This window comes from Canis lupus, chromosome 7 (genome assembly GCF_048164855.1).
Source record: "Canis lupus baileyi chromosome 7, mCanLup2.hap1, whole genome shotgun sequence".
Classification (NCBI taxonomy): domain Eukaryota; kingdom Metazoa; phylum Chordata; class Mammalia; order Carnivora; family Canidae; genus Canis; species Canis lupus.
Genome location: NC_132844.1, coordinates 49461091 through 49482617, shown reverse-complemented (window position 1 = coordinate 49482617; position 21527 = coordinate 49461091). Strand labels below are relative to the sequence as shown.

The window sequence follows — 21527 nt, the reverse complement described above, 5'->3', positions numbered from 1 at the left end:
GAATTAGTCACTTTACAAAGCAAAATAGATATAAAGCAGGAAATATAAAAACAAACACACAAACAAAAAGCCAATACCTAACTAGCTAAAAAGACCTGAGTTGTTTGGATCCTGCTAAATAGACTAACTTATTCTGGTCTCTGATAGTAACTTAAGTATTACCAAAGTAATACTACAAATTTACTATAATAGCTATTGAGAATAATTTAACTATGCATGTATATATATATATATATATTATATATCTAATCTGAAAAATTATGAAAATACTGATGCCAATTATTGTCTTACGTAAAAAGAACAAGTGAGGTAGTTTTCCTTCCCTGTCATTATTGCTATTTTAAAAATTCTTTGTTGTTTGAGCAGATTAAGAAGCTTTTTAATTCATTGCTACTTTGTCCATTTAATAGTGAATATTTATTAAAAACACAAAAACTAGTTTCAGGAATTAAAAACAACATAAGGATCATGTATTCTGCAAACATTTTACATCTGATAGTCATATAGTCTCAGTGTATGACATACTTACATTTTTGTATCCCTCTTAAATAAAGAGCCAAATCAAGAAGCACAGTAAAAACTAGCATCACAAGTTTAATATATTTTTAAAGTATAGAAATATCTTTAAACAGCACATTTAAGGAATAATATAATAGACTTCCGTTTCTTATTCTTACAATGGTACACTATTTACTTAAAAATATATTACTTAATGTACTCCCCAATATAGTTATTATCAAATTCTCTTTAAGATAAACTGTATTTTAAAACAATATTGCAATATACCTGAATTACAGATGAACCATAATATTTTTAAGCTATTTCTGATATAGTTTTACTTGAAAGGTTCAAAAAGGTGATTAATAAATGATGCTTTCTGAATATTTTAGATGAACTGTAAATAAGCTTAACCATGGAGTCACCATAAATAGCAAGTAATCCATCTAAATGTCATTATTCTGAAAGTGAGTGTGTATTAAAGAAAAGCCTTAGAAGGCAAAGAAAGAAAATAAATTAATTTCAGAGGGAAGAATACACATGCACATACACACAACAGAACCTTCCCATTTGGAATTATTTGTGCTTGGAGGAAGGTTTACAAAATCCCCTTACAAAATAAGGTTTTCATTGAGCTCATTCTCAAAGATATGAAAAATGGATTTCAGCTGTTCTTTCGAAATGGCAATTCTGTCAAAGCCATTCTGGGATTTTTGGTAATTTCCTTCAGTTTAGTTTCAGTGCTTTTACCTTAAATAAAATCCCTTGCATCACATCAATCAGCAAACTCAGTTATAAAGGAGAGCTAAAGAAAATGGCTCTGTCGGCATCTCTGCTCCAGTATATTTTATGTATGCAGTGACTCTTGTCTGTGGGGAGGGAGGTGGAGTGCATGTAAATGTTTCTTGATTTTGGACTGTTTTTGAATCTGAAAAAAAAATCTGCAGCAGTAGTGTTCTAGATAATAGGCAGACATGATTTATTTGAGGTAAGAAGGTTGTACTACAATTTTTTAGTGTTAACTTGGAAAGTTATGGACATAGGCTCAAGCCTGTCTCCACAGAGTTCCTGAAGTTTTGAGCGCTTTGCAAAATCTACAATCCACAAGCCAAGAAGGAACATGCTCCTCCAGTTACACCAATTCTGTTAAAGCAAACAGTTACAACAATTATGTGTAATCTTTCAGCTTCTATGTTCTGCCTACCGCTTATTTATTCAAATCCAGTTCAACATTTCACTTTATCTAATGAAGCAGAAACTCTGAAAGAAAAATTGTGTTTATTCAAGCATTTTTGTTTGGGTTGTTACTTTTTTTTTTTTTTTTAGTTTTATTTATGCTATCATAGTTTTCACTGGCACAACATAACCAAATGCATTCAATTTCCTTCATCAATGATTAACATCTAAAGGAGTTTTAGTTTCAGAAAATTATATAAAAATCATATTAGAAAAAATGTTGAAATGGAATTGATTTGGACTTAGTATATCCCACTGAAAGTTACTGGGCTATCTATTGTGTAATAGACCTATAAAATAGATTTTATTGATAAGGCATCCACAAAGGAGAATATATACCTTTAAATAAATAAAAGTGACTATATACACAATATTGTACATAGGTACAGAGATGAAATAAACCAAACTAATTTTGTGAAATTCCCTTCTTGTCTGAAAGCATACTTTTTATTATAATTGTAAACCTTAATACAGATATTTTTCTTATTACCATTATTATTTAATATTAGTGGCAGCCACATGAGCGCACTACCATATTTCTGTATTTTTTCAGAATGACATTGGAGCTGTCATCAAAGTACAGCACAGAGATGGCATTTAATTTGGTTGGAGCACAACAAGGCTTTGGTACGTGGTCAGGAAACATCAGATGTACCTGGGAAAGAAAAACACGTTTTGTTTTTTTGATAAATAAGATAAACATTTTGTCTACAGCTTTCAAATAATATTCTCGTTTTGTCACTCACAATCAGGCACACCCTTAAACTATCACTCTTCTATTTATGTTCAATGGCTGGGGTGGGGGTTGGGGACTGGTAGTGAAGGATGTATTTTTAAGCATTAACACCTAGAGTCAACTCACCAGTTCTAATTATGTGTTGGGGCCTTGAAAAATATTCTACCAAGTAAGGAAAACTCCTTCTATGGAGTATTCAGTGGAAATTTTCCTGGGGGAAAGAGCATGGCAACTAGCACTGAGTTGCTTTTGGTTAGAACAATTACTTCTATTTACTTCATGAGAAATACAGAAATTATAAATGCAAATCAGTGAAGGGACACAACTAGCTGTAGAAAGATTCGAATCTAAATTATTTTTTAAAAGACAATTAAGCAATAAATCATAAAACTTATGCCAACTCTTAATTTTCCACAGTAAAGGAAGCATAAAGATCACAGCAAAGTAAACTCCAGGTATAATCCAAAACTTATTTTAAAGCAATAATTTCAACTCTTCTCTACAGAATCTTTTACCAGACTGGCTGGAGTTTAATATCCTTTTACTTTCTTTCTCTCCTAGACAAGTGCCAAAAAGCAGGCTCAACTAAATCAGAAGCAAGGAGCCTAGATATTTTACAAATTGAATATTCCGTCTCCTCCAAAAGCCTGAAAAGGTAGCTGTACACCGACAGTGAAATGCTCAAGCAAAGGGTTTGCTCTCATTTTGATCAGACTGGCAGTCTGCCTATGATTTCAGTAATTGAGCAAGGAGCCAGAACATGGTTCCCCCTTTCCCACCCACCTACCCTGGCCCTTCCCCCAAAGGAGTTTATGGGAAGTCCCACTGATGAGTCCTAAGGGATCCACAAAAAGCAAATACAGCCTCTTAGAGTTTTGGCTGCACAACGTCCTGGCTGAAATGATATAGAAGCACTGTATGTGGACAGAAACAGGAAAAATGAGGTGATCTGACATGAACTTGAAATTTCCTAAGACCTCACAAAACTAAAAGTTGGATAGTCTCTACAAATTTTAGATGCAGCTTGTGTCCCTCATAAGCTTTATCTTCCATAACCCACACATACATGATTGATAACCCCTTGTTTCAATGGCCTTGGCAGCTTCGCGAAGCAATTGTTCTGAAAAAAAAAAAGGATTGTTCTTGAATGGTTTCTCAACCATATTAGTCAAAAATATGCTTTCTTTTAGGAACAAACATGCCTGTCTTCTTGTTTCATGTCCTTCAGAGAACAAACGTACAGAGTATACAATGCCAGGAAAAAAAAAATCAAACTTCCCATGTATGCTTTAAGTTTTGCAATGACTTATGTCCCATATCCCAGGACAGTGATGCAGAGCAGGATCTTGTTCCAAGTCCATGTCAGATTTTTTTAATGTTTGTTTTTTGACACTGCCTTCTAGACCTCAGCCCTAAAAGCTGGCAATATGTGGTTATATATTTATAAGGAAAAAAAGAAAAATGAGAGGTAGAGTATTTTGACAGTTTTTTTCAATAATTAAACATTGCTTAGCCTGAGGCCGCCTTTGATTCAATAGATACATATTAATGAAGCAGAAGTCTGCTTTTTGAGGCATTGAGATGACAGTATAAGGAGGCATTTTCTGAGAAATTGTCATTCCTCTATAAGCTTAATAGTGGCTATTCCTTTGACCACACAAAAAGACAGTGATTATGTCTATTCTTCCAAGGCTTGAAACAAAGCATTTCTCTCTGTGTGATTGGCTTTTGGGTCATCATGAATCCTCATAGGTAAGGATAGAAGGTTAGAGAGTTCACAGAGATTCTTGGAATACAATACACCCTTCCTTGCAGAGCTCCCCATTCCCCAGAAATGATATCCTGTATCAAGTACTTTTATTGATAGATAGCAAAGATGAAAGCATAACAAATCCTAAAATTTTCCCAGGTATTTACTCTATACTTTGCCTATGGCACAGAAATAGACAATCTCATTGGTCAAGAATAAAAAGAAGAATATTTATAAATAACTGCCTTTCAAAATATGGATTTATCTCCCTGTTTCTCTTTACTCCAAAGTTATTCCCAAAGTTTTGGGCAATACCCATGCTCTAGTTGCCATAGATGTTCATCTTTGGTATCTACTCTCTAGTACCTATGATGTCCAGACCAGAAAACATCAAGTCATTCAAGGATTTAATCTGTCAATTTACATATATCATTCCTTATTCAGAAGAAAACTAGGAGAGTCTTTCCATCAGCTTTAAATGTTAAATTAATTCTGAAAAAATGACCTTCTAAAGAGTCAACCCACAAATTCTAATAGTTATGTTTTTTTGTTGATCATAAACAAGACTCATCCACAAAGATAGACTATTTTATTCTTATGGCTACTGCTTTCCTACTGCCATCCACCAAATAGCCACTTCTGTCACTAAGTCTTGAATCTAAAACAATTAGTCCTCTTCCTTCTATCCTGATGACATATAGTTAAAATGTTCACATTAACCCAAACATTAATTCAGAACTCCATCACATAGTCTACTGCACCTTCTAGGAGACTCTTAGTCTTCCAGAGATTGTCCCTCTGCCAAAACAGTAAGTCACACACCATAAGACAGGTATGTCAGACTCTCAAGAGGTTTCATGAGCTAATTAGATATAGTACTACCATTTAGAGACCACAAAATCAACATTTCATTATCGTCTTCACAAAAATAAGCTCAGGTTACTGGAGATTAAATCACTACTAAATTCCTGAGTGAGGAAGGGAAAAAATGAAGATGAAATTCCACCTTAAAAATCATAAAAAAAAATAAGGATCAAGAAATTGAAATGAGTCTTTTACTTATATTCTACTTGAAGAACTTTAATAATACCAAAGTATGCTGTGAAACATTCTTAAATAATCAGAGTAAAAGCCCTTAGATGAAATTCAGTAAGGCTATTATTCAATGTTTTTGCAATGATTACTAATGAATTGCTAGGTTTGAAACAGCCCCTGGGAACCTGTGTGGTTAGTCATACTGCATAGTGAAGAAATCAGTGCAGAGTGATCACTTCATGCGGTTACTTCAATTTTCCTAGCTAAATCCTTCCCATTCTGGAATCAGGACGAGTCTTTAAACTAGCCTGAATTTCCTGACTATACCCATAATCATTACTTTGGCTCTAAAAAGTACCAAAGGATTTTTTTTTTAATAGTGCACTTATAGCACAAACGGATGCTTTCCTTTAAAATAATGTTTATATGATGCTTGCATCATAAACCATTTTAAATTCTACAAAAACAAAGCATACCAGAGTCTGAACTATGGCATGGTTGGTGGCATTCATGTGAGCATTGAGTGGAAAAGAACATTCTCCATCACAATAAAATGCAGCATATCCTTCTGGTGCTATAATCCAGTCCTAGAATGCATACACACACACACAAAGAAAAAAAAGAAGAAAAATAAAGGAAATCGCAAAAATAAAAATAAATTAATTCTTAAAGAATATTCATATTTAGGTCTGCCTAGGTTTCTCTTCTTCATTTAACAATTATTCTAACAAGACAGCCACCCTCAAGCCCTTAATTTATTTTTAAGTTGAAGTTTACAACACAACTATAAATATTTTCATAAGAAATTGTCCTCTGTAATTTCTCCCAAGAGGTTGCTATGTAGGATAGTCATAGTATGCATTAATTCATGGATTCATGAATAAAACCATATCATTAAATAGCATTGTAAATATTGTTTAAACAGGAAATGATGAACTCTGGAAAGTTCAAGTGAACCAGAAAGGAAAAGAAGAATAAACTTAATTGAGATAATTCCTATTACTTCTTAATAACTCATTCCTGGCTTTAGAAATCTGACAATTTCCTAAAGATTTAATATTTGCTCCTTTGCTGTTTTTCTTTCTGTTCACGTGTTAGCTTTATAGTCTCTTTAGAAGAAACGAATTGAAGCAAATTCTTGAGAACTGCACATGAAAATTTGGGGAAGCCAAAAAATTGGCATATGGAATGACTGCCCTGATTTTTTTTCCCCAAGAAGTAAAACCTGGTCCAAATGTAAACTTACTGAATGAATCATGTTGAAGTTTTATTATAAAATTTTTAAATGCTTAAGCTTTAATATTACTTTTCAATGAGATAGCCCAAATTCAATTCTACAAATCCATTGTAATGGGATAATGTAATCCAAAGATATCAATGTAAACTATCAATACATAGAGACATTAAAAACTGTTTTTGGTTAAATCTTCCGCCTTACCCTTTTTGTGAAGCATATGGAAAAGAGAACAATAAAACTCTTATTTTCAAGGAAAAAAATTATTTTTCTATAGATCTACTTTATGACAGACATTGTCATTCAAGGATCCTATTTCCTAGCCATAGAGTTTGAGACTTTGAGGGGCAAATGGTGCCACTCAAATTAATCTGAAAAAGTGATATTAAAATTAAAATTTTGGGATATTAAAACAACAGCACCTTTTCCCACTTTCTGATATCATAGGGCTATGTTTCTTCTTCACCATAGCTATTTTTTACTATAAACCCTAATGATGAGGTTTCAATGGTGGAAAGATAATGGAGAAATAAAAATGATGTGAATAACTCATATACTGAATAGTCATAAAAAATAATTGGTTAGTCTATTGGAAAAATTACTAACAGAGATTACAAGTAACTCCAGATTTATAATAAAACAGAAAAGAAGCATCTAAGTTGACCAACCATTCTTACCTGCCATCCCAGATCCCGGAAACTCACATAGAGCTCATGCTTCTTACAGGCTTGTTTTTGTTCACTCGTATTATAATCTGAAGATAAAAATCGGATTTTTAAAAAATGGAAGCTTATCAGTTATCCTATATTTCTTTTGTGGGATCACTGATAAAATTAAAAAGAAGCTGTAAATTGTTGTAAAATGTTGTAAATTATGAGTTTGAATCTTAAAGCCAGAACCATTTAACTAGCCATGTGAATGCTAGGCAAATCACTTGTCCTGAGTTTCTTCTTCTGTAAAATGGAGTCAATGCCATTTACCTTGTGAAGTTCTAACAAAATTTGGTTAGACTCTCTGTTTTATGGTGCACAATCTGATGCCTGCTGTTCACTGAGTACTAACAAAGAATGCTTGTTTACTAATTAATTCACACTGCAGTGGTACTTAAAATTATTATTTATATATATTAAATACTCATACAATATTTTTTAACATCTTCTATGCGGCAGACACTGAGAAAGTACCAACTGGGTTCTTACTGAGTTGATTTTATTTTAATTAATATATTAAACTCAGAATACTGAAAGTTGAACTTTTCATTTTCACCCAAAAGACATGTCCAACATATAGACCCTTCCATTTTTGACTGATGACAGCTCCCCCAGCAAAGGGAGAGAGAGAGTCAAAATACACTGTTTTTTCCTTTACTCTGTCAAGAAATTCATTCTGTCATTCAATCTGTCAAGAAATCCAACACATTCTACCTTCAAATTGGTCCAAAATCCACCTACTCTTACCACCTCCATGACTAGTCCTGGTTCAAGCCACCATCATCTTTCACCTGAATTACTGCAATATTCTCATTGCTAATTCTCCTTGCTCCTGACCTTGCTCTTCTACAGCAAAGCAGTCAAGTAGACTTCTGACAAGTAACTCGAATTATATCACTCCCCAGCGAGAAGTCCCACTGGGTGGCCCCATATCACTAAGAGTATCCTTTGTGGTTTACAAGGCCCTATCTGATTTGACCCCATTACCCCTCTGACTCATTTCCTACCACTCTTCCTCTCCTTCATTCCATTTTGGCCATGACACCTCCTTGCTGTTTTCCACCTAGGTCAGGTTCCTCCTATCTTAGGGACTTCACTCCCACTCTTCCCTCTTCCTAAAATGCCTTTCCTTTAAAAACATAGGTAACACCTAGAGTTTCTTGAACTTCTCACTTAGGTATCATCTTGTTAATGAAGCCTTCGCTAACTACCCTATTTAAGACTGAAACTCCCACTATGGTATTCCTGATCTCCCTCATCTTGCTCTTGTTTTTTTCCCCATTTCACTTAATTTTTAATATGCTATGCCTTTTATTCATTTATTATATGCATTGTTTCTTGTCTATTTCTTCCCCCTAGAGTGTCAGCTCTACAAGTTCAAAGATCTTTGGTTCTGTTTGGTGTTCTAATATATCCCAAGTTTTAGAAACAGTCTCTGAGGGCACCCCAGGTGGCTCAGTGGTTTAGTGCCACCCTCAGCCCAGGGCCTGATCCTGGAGACCTGGAATCAAGTCCCACGTCGGGCTCCCTGCATGGAGCCTGCGTCTCCTTCTGTCTCCCTCTCCCTCTCTCTCTCTCTGTCTCTCATGAATAAATAAATTAAATATAAGGATAAGAGTGCTGCATTCCATAAATTCTCTTTTCTCATTTTCCATCATTATCCACATATTTAATTTGTTTTTTTTTTTAAGATTTTATTTATCTTTATTTATCTTTACCAGCTGAAGTGGTGATCTCAGGATCATGAGATTGAGGCCTAAGTCAGGCTCTGTGCCTGCTGAGTGAAGTGTGCAGCCTGCTTAAGATTCTCTCTCTCTCTCTCTCTCTCTCTCTCTCTCCTTGTAGCCCCTCTGGCCCCCCTCTCGTGCTCTCTCACTCTAAAAAAAATTAATTAATTAAAAAATAAGGATATAAATGGAGAACCTTAATATTGCATCTGGACTAAAGGAATACCAAAGAAATACAGAGCTTTATAGAAACATCTATGTTGTCTTCTTTGGCATTTGTTCATACGTTGTACAAATAGCATTCTAAAAGCTAACCCATTTTTATTATTTCTAATATGAAATGTGAAAGTGGAAAAAATATAGGGTAAGGGAGCCAGCAAAATGACTTATTTTCAAAGAAGACAGCTAATTTTTTCTCCTAGGAATAACTGCTACATTCACTCTGACAGTCATCTTTGTCAAATCAATGTAGTAGTTTACTAGGCAGAGTAGTGAGTCTTAAGATGTCACCTTCCAGTTTAATTATCCTCAATATCTAGTGAAACTGTAGGCACATCAAAAATCCATGGAGCCTGTCTTAGTGGGTCTTGTCATCCACCTTTCACAGTTACTTCAGGTAATTCTTTTTTAATTTCTGTCTGCCTAGGAAAAAAAATAATGATTAAATATTGAACTCAGACTTTTTTACTTCTTGGTCAGAGTTATTCCTGCTATGTAATTAGCTGCATTAAAACAAATTAAATAGGAGATGCCTAGGTGGCTCAGCGGTTTGGCGCCTGCCTTCAGCCCAGGGCATGATCCTGGAGTCCTGGGATTGAGTCCCCGGATTGAGTCCCAGGATCAAGTCCTGCATTGGACTACCTGAAGGAGCCTGCTTCTCCCTCTGCCTGTGTCTCTCCCTCTCTCTCTCTCTGTGTGTCTTTCATGAATAAATAAGTAAAATCTTAAGAAAAGAAACCAAATTAACTATGTAGATAATGATGGAAAATGAGAAAAGAGAATTTATGGAATGCAGCACTCTTATCCTTTGGGTAAATGTTTCCCTTGATCAGAATAGCACAAGGAGTTAATTTTGTCCAGGCAATGGACGAGCATACTGTAACACTAAGTACAATAACATGAAATGGATAAGTTCTCTATACCATTTTTATGGAAAAGAAATAATTGATTCTGGTGCTAGTTTTATTACACAAACTTTTTGAAATTTAGACTAAGAAAGTCAGCTTGCATTAGACGAGGGTTCAGAAAACTTTCTTTTTTAAAAAGATAATAAATATTTTAGTCTATGGAGTCTTCCCTTGCAATGACTCAACTTTGCCACTATAGCATGACAGCAGTCATAGACTATGTTAAATGGATGCATATGGCTCTATTCCAATAAAACTTTACTTCTGGATGCTAAAATTTGAATTTCATATGATTTCTATGTGAAAGAAAATGTTATCCTTCTTTTGAATCATTTTCAAACATTTAAAAATGTAAAAACCATTCTTAGCAATTGGGTCTTACAAAAATAGGCCACAGGGCCTTGCTTCACCAACCCTTACATTAGACAATAATGAGAATATTTATTCATTCATCCTTGTCTTAATTAAAAACATTGAATATGAATAAAGACATTGTAGCCAATAACACAAGTATATATGAAAAGTCATAAACTATGTATATGGTTATATGAATTCCATGTTTATAGAAAAAGAAAGTAAAACTTAAAAGTCAAAATAGATCTGTTCCATCTATGAAGCTTTTCATACAGGCTAAGTGATGTATATAATGTAACATCGCATAAAGGTAACGAGCAATGAAATTTATAACAGAATCTGATTCCAAGAGTCTGATTTCATAGAGCGCTAGGACCATATGCTTATTCTGTCAGAAATAAAAATTAATGGATGACTGAAGTAAATGTTGTACCCAAACCAGCAAAGTCTGCAGTTAGGTTTACTATAAATGGTTGGCAGGATAAACTAAAGGAGGAAGGACAAGGAAATTAAATTTATATCTCTAAAAAATATTGGTTGATAGCCCTTCAAAAATTAAAATGAAATGGACATAATGCTACTCTAGATTAACCTGCCTGCAGATGAAGAACTCTGCCAGAAATTACTAAGATGTTCTGGTGCCACAAGCATACTAGAAAAGCATGCTGACATTCCTTGACCATAATGCAGATGTTCCAAATGCAGCATTTGTTTGTTTTGTCTTTTAATGGTAACAATATTGGGAAACCAGGGCCAAAATATTGAAAGTACTGCTAAATACTTTATGTAAACTTTCTTATGACCAATTTCTATAAGCAGTACAAATTTAATCTTTTTCCTAGTTAAACTTTTGAGAAGTTATTTTGTCTTAGAAAAAAAATTGTGAAAAAAATACATACTTAGAGATGGAAAGTTATTAAAAAAAAAAAAAAAGAAAGAAAGAAAAACAACCCTGAACTCTATATGGGACTTCAAAGGTCTGTCCACTAGTCTCTGAAAAACAACCAACCAAACAAATAGACATGGGTTAGCTTAGCAATGAAGTGGGGATAAAAAAATTTAAATCCAGGTAACTCCATATACTAATATGGGTTTCATTTTTCTTTCATCTAGTATTGGCTTTTTTAAAGGATAAAATATATATATATTCATATATGAATGGTGTGACACCCCACCCCAGGGGTAAAGATGTCCACCTCCATCGGCCAACAGCACAGCCATTCAGGAGCTGTTCAAGCACATCTGGGAGCAGTTCAGGGCCATGTTATGGCACAAGGCCTTCCTGTACTGGTACAGAGGCGAGGACGTGGACGAGATGGAGTTCACAGAGGCCAAGAGCAACATGAACGACCTGGTGTCCGAGTACCAGCAGTACCAAGATGCCACGGCCGAGGAGCATGGCGAGTTCGAGGAGGAGGTGGAGGAGGAAGAGGTGGAGGAGGTGGCCTAGAGCTGATAATCTAGTAAAGCACTTGGAAGTTGTGTGAACTCCTGATGTAAGCATCAGGATTTTTGCTAATTTATAGAAAATGGAAATGACGAATGAAGATATAAAAGGTAAAGAAGCAGGAATAATGCTACAACAAACTATTTAATAGTTAATTTTAAAATGACCCTGGGTGTAGAGAAATTCATAATAAACCCCAAACACATAATAATCCCTTCAAAGATGAGGGATTTTAAAAATGCTACTTTTCTATATTAATCACCACCTTCCATATCCAGTAAATTCCTTGCTTGAATTTATGTACAACCCACCAGAATTACTACTATTGATTTGTATAGGGATAACTGTATTTGTTTATGAGTAGAAATGTCTGACACAGAACAGATACCACAAAATAACTATCCTGTGTGTTTGCTTAACTATGTTTAGCAAAGTGTCTACGTGGATGACCCAATTAATATCTTCACCTTTGAGCTTACTGGCATAAAAACTGTCCACAAACCTGAGTTTCCAACTGCCCACTAGACATCTCCAAATAAAAGCTTCCTGGACGCCTCCGACTCACTATGTTTACTTCTGATCTTGCACTCTTAAGATGCTCACTACTTTGGTTAACAGGATCACCTGTCATTTAGTGGCCCAAGAATGAACATTTAGTAAGTTTCTTGATTTTCTTTATTTCTCCCTCATGTCCTACATTAAATGGATCCACAAAGCCCACTGACTGATCCATTTCTAGTCTAGAAAACCTATTGGAAACTCTTTGTTCTCTTGGTTACCTCATACTTCCTCAACATCCTCTTCCAGTAACTTGGTCCTAGAATAACAGTTCATCCCTGACCCTCCTCCACCTCTGACTATAAGTCTTTGTCTCTTTTATGGAATTGCTTTTTCTCCTTGCCTATACTTAAAGGACTAATCCTCCCATGGAAGGCTCCATTCCTGCTTTTCTTTTACTTTATTTTCTGTGGCACTGTCCAATCCTATGCTTCATCTAAGCTCATATCCCCATCTTTTTTCTACACCTGCCACTTATTCTTGAAACTTCCTATCCAGAGTCCTGTCTCATCACCCTCTGCTGGTGCCATTCCACATGTTTTGGTTTTCACTTCTCCGTTTCCAATTTATAATCTTCACAGCTTGTAGTGCTGGATTTGACTCCTAATCATTATCTGTGCTTTCAATTTCCTCCCTTGGCATCCTATCCTTTACTCTGCTGCCAAATTTAACTTTTTAAAATGCATATCTGATTATGACACTCCTTTTTCCAATTGTCTGCCTGAAGACACTATAGTTCCTTATTATTGCATACCCTACTCTTTATAATTTGGTTCCTGCATACTTTTCAAGCTTTTCTCACACCTTTCAAACAAGAAAACTTGTGTGCCCAACTATTTAACATGGGTATATGATTCTGTAACTGCACATCAGTCTGAAATGGCTTCACACACCCTTCCATTTCCAAAAAATGTATAGTCTTTCTTGTGTAAGTCTCTCATGAAGTCTTTTGAGCAATACCTAGGTGTTGCTTAGGTGCTCTATCCTTCCTACTATTTAGTACCCTATACCTACTCTAATAGAATTGACCTGCTAATAATTACTAAGCTCATGTCTTTCCTATTGTCTGTGGGAGTTCTTTTTAAAAAGATCGTTAGCTATCTATCTTTTATCAGTATATAGTTAATACTGTACTTATCACAAGTGGACACTTATTTAATATTGAATAAATTTATTTTACAATAAATCATGCCCAGATATATTCTCTCTAAGGATTCTCTCTAGACAGACTTGGCAATAGATGATGCATTAATGCCTATTGAAAAGTTTATTTTATATTATATAATCAATTTTCAGGTAGGTTGGTCAAATTAGTTTAAATCACTAAAATTCTTCTTTTTTCTAAGTTTCAAAGGCCAAGAAATTCCAGTAAATGACCAGGGCTATTGGTACTTTTTAGGAAGAGAACTTCTAGTTTTCTCTGATGTAAGAGTCTGAACTCTTTATGTATCAGTTTTGAAAAATGAAACCATATGAACTCATTTAAGAAGTCACAGTGATAATGGCTAACAACAAATAAGCATGCACCACTGTTCTTAGACCTTTACACATATTAATTCATTTAATCTTCGCAATTATTGTAATCTAACCCTAGGGGGCATATACATTAACATTCTCACTTTACAGATGAGGACACAGAGACAGGGAAAGGTGACATTTGGTCCAAGATTATAAAAATAGTAAGTGGTGGACCCAGGATTAAATGATGAAATGATAAATAGATGATAGATAAATAAACGTACAGATGGATAATATAGACACTGAAATTGTTGTTTTAGGAGGGATTTCCAAGATTCTGTATTATTCAGGGCACAAATAAAGTTTTCAGTATTAATTATTATAAAAATCAAGTGGATTAGAAACATTCTCAATGTGTAGCCTTCTAAGATTTTTCACTGCAGCCTTGATCTTGAGAGCCCCAATTTGAAAACAACCAAAATGTCTTTTAAGAGTGACATGACCGAATAAATTCTGATGCAAGCACTGTTGATTATATTGCAACAGTTAAAAAGAATGAGGTCACTCAATTTGAAAGATGGCTGAGGCATATTGTTTTTAAAAAATCCATAAAACCAACTCTATAACATTCTGGAATAGCCAAAACTATGAGGACAATAAAAATCAGTGGTTGCTAAGGGGAGGAAAGGATGAATAGAGGATAAATAGCCAGAGGAAAGAGGATTTTGAGGGCAGTGAAAGTACTCTGTATGATACCGTAATGATGGATGCATGTCATTATACATTTGTCCAAACCCACAGAATGTAAAACACCAAGAGTGTACCCTAATGTAAACTATAAACTTTGGACAATTATATATTCATCCTTGTGATTTATCCTTGGTAAGAAAGGCGCCATTCTGATGAGTCATGTTGATAATGGGGGAAACTAAGCAACATGGGGCAGAGGAATATGGGAAATCTTTGTACCTTCCTCTCAGTTTTGTTGTGAACCTAAAATTGCTCTAAAACTAATCCTTAAGAAAAAAAAATAATAATAATCCTTAAGAATACACAAGGTATATCATTTATTTAATTAAACACACATAATAAAAATATGTTCTCTAAAAGAGATGTATATATATGGAGGAAAAGATTTGCATGTATAGGAACCATGGTGATATATCAGAGTAACCTATCTCAAAAGGATTTATGTGATCAAGAGTGAATTTTAGCTTTATTAATGTTCTGATTATCTTTAAATAATGAAAATATGTATTAATTATATGACATAAAACATTCTAAAGAGATAATTGTAATTAATTGTTCTTTCTGGTTTTGATTAACTTCTGTTTGTCCAAGAGACATGAGCTTACATTGTATATATTAGGCAAAAGACACTGCCTATCAAATTTGAGAATAACTATAGAATGTTTCCATTTCAATGACTCTTTGAAAGATCTGGCCTAAGAAATCACCATGGTTTCAGGCAAGGCCACTAAGGATTAGATTCACTTTCAACAGTCCCTAGTATCCAGCACACACTAAGCAGTCTTTTCAAGCAGTCTGCAGTGTACCAGGACTTGCCATTTGTCTTATTGATTCTCTCAGAATCTTAATACTCTATTCTTTTCAGCACTCATATAGTCCTTACAACAGCATCTTGCTCTTGGCAGATACTTTAAGACCTTATAAACATAACACCGAAAGCCTTTTTCAGCTAACTAAAAAATTAACTATTACCTCCATTTCCTTTCCTCCACACCGACATTCAAATAAACATCCATTGTGCTGCCTCATGGTGAAAGAGGCATCTCACACAATGTGTTTGCTCAACCTCCTTGCCAAAAATCTGAAGAGGAGCAAAGAGGGACAGTTTCTGCAGAAAATCTGGACACAATGTTCCTGTGTATATTCATCTGAAAGAGGAATTTAGTTTTTTTTCCATTCAGTAGATACATTAATTTATTTAACAAGTTCCTATTTTGTGCTAGACATTGTTCTAAGTTTTTCCATAGGGATATAGAAAAACAAAGGATCATTGAGAAGTTGGAAGACGAGAATCTTTGAAATAGGAAAGAAATTGGGTAAAGAAAGCAAGAATGACTTGGGTTTTCATTCTCCTAGATTAACTGAGACTTTCAACATTTGACAGTATGCTTTGCAGAAAAATATGCAATCAGGCAAACATCAAATACAATTCTTCTCCCTGCCATTGGCTTCTTTTTTAGCTGTGTAGTCTTCAAACAGTATTTTATTGTAAAAGCTTAGTACTGTTACAGAATTTATTATTTATATTTGAATAATTTTTAAATTTCACTGGCATTTCAATTTCCTAAGTATCAAATTTTGTGTTTATATTAGCATTCCCTTTCCTTAAATCCCTGTCTGTTAGACCAAATCCTATGAGAATTTTTCCCGTCTGCTTGATTACTACCTATTGAAAGGTTACGTCTCAAAGACACAAACCAGCTACTTTCTTTCTTATTATCAAAATATGAACATGCTCCAAAACTATCTACCACATATTTCACAGAAATGGTGCCAATGACAAACTTTTTAAAAAGAAAATATTGGTCTATATTAGAATAATTTTGTACTTTAAATGGTGCTAGGAAACTGGTGAAAAGTTACATGATTTCTCTGTTCCATGTGTTTTATTCATCTCTAGTTATAGAAGTACATTTGTTACTTGTGGTCAGAAAGAGAAGATAAATAGAGCTCACCAATAGGGAAAAGGACTTTGATGTCTTCAGTCCTTAGACTGAACACCTCCGCCACAGTCCTTATGAGCTCCAATAATAAGTATGCAACTTATACTTTTCCCATTGTAATTTCCTCAAAAATTATTCACTATTCTATTCATGGTTTAACAAACCTTTTTTCTTAATGCAGTCTGCTACATCAAATTAAAAACATTTCAACCAATTTCAGAACCATTCAACATGAAAAGAAAAATATACAACTTTGACAGCCTAGTATTTACAAGGAAGAAAAGGTCTTAGAAAGTTATTTTTCTTCATCTTTCATATTAAGCAATTACAATTTTTGCCAAACTAAATATCTTGTGAAGATCTTTATAAAATAGCTTTGTAACAAGGTACTAATATCTTGTTTTACTTTCAAGTGAAAAATATGGTTAAACTTATTTGTTGGGGAAAATTATTTTAAAACATTGCTCTCTATGTAGCACATAATTCAGTATAATATAGTTTCATATAGAAATCTTCCCCATTTCTGTTACTAACCACATCAAATAGACGTCTATCTAACATGATGTCTGGTGCTCATATTTTAGGAAGATGGTAATGAATCCTAGTTTAGTATTTTTGTTGAGAATCCTAGGTGCAAAAAAAGAGAATTACTATGTTAACTTAATAAAAAAATTGCAGTATTATTTTTCAGTTTTAAGTGACAGGGTAAAAATGAAGATTTCAGGAATAATGACAAACTGTCTGAATGTTTCTTTTTGGAAGAGTAAAGCATTCTAATTTGCTTAAATACCATATGCAGAGATCGTGTCTGTTTTGTTCACCAGTTCATCCATTGGGCCTGGCAAGTACACTGCATATGGTGGCCATTAACATAGAACACATATTTTTCAAATGAACAAACATATTGTACTAAGTTGGGATGTCCTAGGATAAATTTTCCCCTTCAAACAGATTTATTTTTTTATAGATAAAGAAAATTTCTTGGAATAAAATAGCCATCATTTTCATCTAAGAACAGCTTATGAAAATCTGTTTGCAGCCTGGACTAAATACGGTACTTATTGGTATAAGTAATATGATTAAATAACTTCAGATTTTGGCAGTTAGATTCATTCAGATCAACCATACTTTTATCTCCTTGTCTATTAATTGATAGATTAAATTGCAAGCATATTGGGATCATTGTCAATCTGTGATATTTTGTTACTAGATTTTATACATATGTGTGTTCGTACGTACATACACTTAAAGCAGATTATCTAGATAACACCCTTCCAAATAATTACCGGAAATGTAAATATTACCTCAATTTCCATATAATCTATGCTGTTTTTATTGTCAGAGAAAATGGAAACTGCGTGATTTACATGCATCATCTTAAGTACCAAAGAAATATTTTTATGTTGAATTTACCTGGTTGCCCATCCACATTTGAGAGGCCCTGGGGAATTCAACTCAGCAAGTTGTGTAGTTCAGTTTTGGCTAGACTTCATTGACGTAGCTGGTTCATAATTTTATTACTGCCAGCTTGATTTTAATTTGAACTGAATCTTTCAACATACAAAGGCAAGCCATACTTATTTTGAAATGAATTACTGAGTGATTCACTGATGAAACATTCTGAGGATGTTCGAAACATTGTCGGATGATTTAATAGACCAAACAAAGGTATATCCAGAGGGTAAATTTACTGTGGCTACTTGATTTGCAACATATGACCCCATAACTCTCTGTGCACAACTCTTGCTCAGGTTTTATCTTACCTCCAACACTGGACATTCTGGAGGAGTCCTGATGAGAGCTGGATTTATTGCGGTTTTGATTTTTCCTTTTGTTAGCTGCTCTCACAGATCGAAGAAGTACCTCACTTGCCTTGAAGAAGGCCACCATGAATGGTTGTTTTGACTGAGGCCCATGTCTTCCCACAAGACCAGCGGATTTTACATTGATACTGCGTCCTAGAACAAAATGCACAAGTGCTTGTTTTATGAGAAAGAAAGTTTACCTGACGTGAATGAATTCTGAGGGTGCTTTGAAAAAGTAACATTATCAGAATGTTTTCTTTGCAGGCCAAAGATTTTTATAAGCATTGAAAGTTTGCCATTACAGACAATTATCCATGCTTGGTTTTACATTTTGCATCCTTCTTCACCACAGAACCCCCTCGGGCTGCCTTCATTACATGATCCTTCTCAGACCTGGAAGTTAGCAATATTTTAAATGGAGAGGCTTGACTACCATCAGTCTGGAAATGTCCACATTAAATAAGAACTTCAAAAAAATTACCTATGGGCTCTTCTGCTTGAAATGCTCTATAATTTTCCTCTAAGCGATAAAAGCGGAATGGCTGTCTGGGTGTTTCTACTTTCTCCAACTTTTGCAAGCCTTTCAAGTGTTAATTAGTCCTGAGAGCCTTCCCCCTTCACCCCTGGCTTATGCCCAGCAAACCTGACAAAGCTATGCTCTCCTTAAAGCTCTTCACAGATCATTCTAGAAGGCCCTGCTGGGGATGAAGTTCTGCTTTCAATTCTAGTTGTTCTTCAATGCAAAGTTCTAGTTGTTCTTCAAGGCAAGGTATTTTGAAGTAATCATGGAAATTTCAGAGCTCCTCCCTCTCTGAGTTTGGACACACCTGAATGTTCACTGAAAGGATTTCAAAAGTTGTTAATCAAACCTGGAGACCCTCAGAGAGAAAAGTTCCAGGTGAGTTTGGAGACTCACCTTTGTCCCTAAAGCAATGGTTGTGTATCAGAGGGTGATTGCAACCACAGCCTATACAGGAATGTGTTAGAAGTCAAAGTGTCCTAGAGACTAGAAGTAGATGTTGATAAAGAACCTCTTGGGGATCCCTGGATGGCTCAGCGGTTTAGTGCCTGCCTTCGGCCCATGGCATGGTCTTGGAGTCCTGGCATCTAGTCCCACATCAGACTCCCTGCGTGGAGCCTGCTTCTCTCTCTGCCTATGTCTCTGCCTCTCTCTCTCTATGTCTCTCATGAATAAATAAACAAAATCTTTAAAAAATAAAAATAAAAAAAGAACCTTTCCCATAAGGTAATAATAATACTTAAAATAATGCCAAAGGCATTTGGAGAACTTACTATGTATGTGCTAGGTATTTTTCTAAGTGTTTTCCATACAATATTTAATTTGATTCTACAAATACTTTAGGAGTTAGGTATTACTATTTTCCCCTTTCTACAATTCATTCTTGTTATGCTCTTCTAATTTAAAAAAAATCACTGAAAATTATATATCTATCTATAAAAATATATCTCATTAGGTGATATCTAGTTCCATGAAAATCACCCAAGGAAGATGAGCTATTTAACCTTAGGTTGTAAACTTAGTTAAGAATTACTAAAAACTCATGTGAAGTTTCTACTCTTGATACAGAAGTTACTGATCTTTTAAGAGTAATATATAATGTGGTTTGAAATATGTGCATGATTGACTCTGCCTTGCCCCCTGAGAGATGTGCATGTTTTCTTAAAATATTTATTCAGTAAAGACTGTGGAGTAACCTCAGTCCATTATAAGACCTGACCCACCTTAGAAGAAAGAAAAGGCAAACAAGTCCTTGAAACGGCATCAATGGCATTTTAGCAAATAAACTCTTGCTCTTAACAAAATTTATTTTGGCAGCATAAACACTTTTGTGTATACTGTATTGTGCAGAGACCTTCTACCGTCAGAAAATGAGACTGTGTCATGTGAGGCTGTGCAGCTGTTGGGAGGGACACAGAGGTCCTTTAAACGTGGAGGTATTGATTTAAAAAAAGAGAAAAAGAAGAGTGTGTGCTAATCCAAGCAGCATCCGTGCCTTCATCAATTGTTCTACAACGTATTGGGAAAACTTGTTCAGTCCCCACAATTATTAAAACGGCTATCTGCCTCACAAACACTGCTACAGTCAAATGAAAGAAAGAACTTACAAATAATCAAGGCAGTAAACCTTAAACAAATAAGCATATAGGTTTCTCTTTTAAATGCAAACTTACAGTGGCTCTATGCCAGAGTCTATATTTCTTAGAAAAACTCTATCACTGGCATAAATGAAAGAGGCAGTTTGATTTGTGGTCAGAGCAGTTTCCATTCTACTTCCACTGTAACAAATGTATTAATTCAGCTCAGACTTCCTCCTTCTGGCAGCCCTTTTGCTGTAAAAAGAGAAATTAGAAGTTCCAGCCAAATACCATACCTTGAACTGACCCACTTCAATACATAAACACTTTTACAACATGTTTATTCAGGTGTAGCACTTGAAATTGGTTTAAGATGTTTCCAGTGACAGAGAGCTCAGCAAAAGAAAAGGAAAAAAAAAAAAAAAAAAAAAAAAAGAACTGAGAAACTTAACTGTTATGGAATAGAATAACTGGTGATCTGTTCTTCAAAAACGTTTTTTTTTTCCTATCTTAAGAGTACAACATAAAATGTATTTGTTGAGCTTTTATTTTGATTTTTTAATGAAGTGTTAATTTAACAGGAACTAAATTTTTACTTGTATACATTGATGACTGCAGAAATCATTTTTAATATATGATCTCTCTAATACTAACAGAGGTTGCCACAAGATGTTCACAAATGGAATAGACATAAAATTGGTTTTCCATTCATTCATTACGGTACACACTGCCCCTTTTAGTGTCAACTAAGCACTTAACACAAAGTGCCAAGTTTCCTTCGATTTGCAAGAGTTTCTTTTATTGTCATTCTAAAGACTTTCAATATTTTAATTTTTATCTGTGGAGAAATAATACTGCTCTAAAGATTTATGTTCTGAAAACTGTAAAGATGTGTGCATGTTCCAAATACGGGTTTCTTGGGCTTTACAAAGGTGGATATTGTGTGAAAGCAAAGTAGTATTCAAACCAATGTGAACTCCCTTTAAAATAACTTTTGATATTATTAAGTTTCCTCTTGGTTTCCTTCCTTTCCTTCAGCAATGAGGTGACTTTTCACATCCC

General features: G+C 34.6%; 1 protein-coding gene across 1 annotated transcript in view; it reads right to left on the bottom strand.

The window, feature by feature from the left end:
• Positions 1–569: 569 nt before the first annotated feature.
• BMP5 (bone morphogenetic protein 5) overlaps positions 570–21527 on the bottom strand; it is a 113374-nt gene continuing 92416 nt past the window's right edge. The window contains exons 4-7 of the mRNA XM_072832541.1: positions 18327–18521; positions 7167–7243; positions 5732–5842; positions 570–2389 (exon numbers count right to left, since the gene is read on the bottom strand). Coding sequence (XP_072688642.1) covers positions 2240–2389; positions 5732–5842; positions 7167–7243; positions 18327–18521 — 533 coding nt within the window. The 3' untranslated portion in view covers positions 570–2239. The remainder of the gene's footprint in view (positions 2390–5731; positions 5843–7166; positions 7244–18326; positions 18522–21527) is intronic.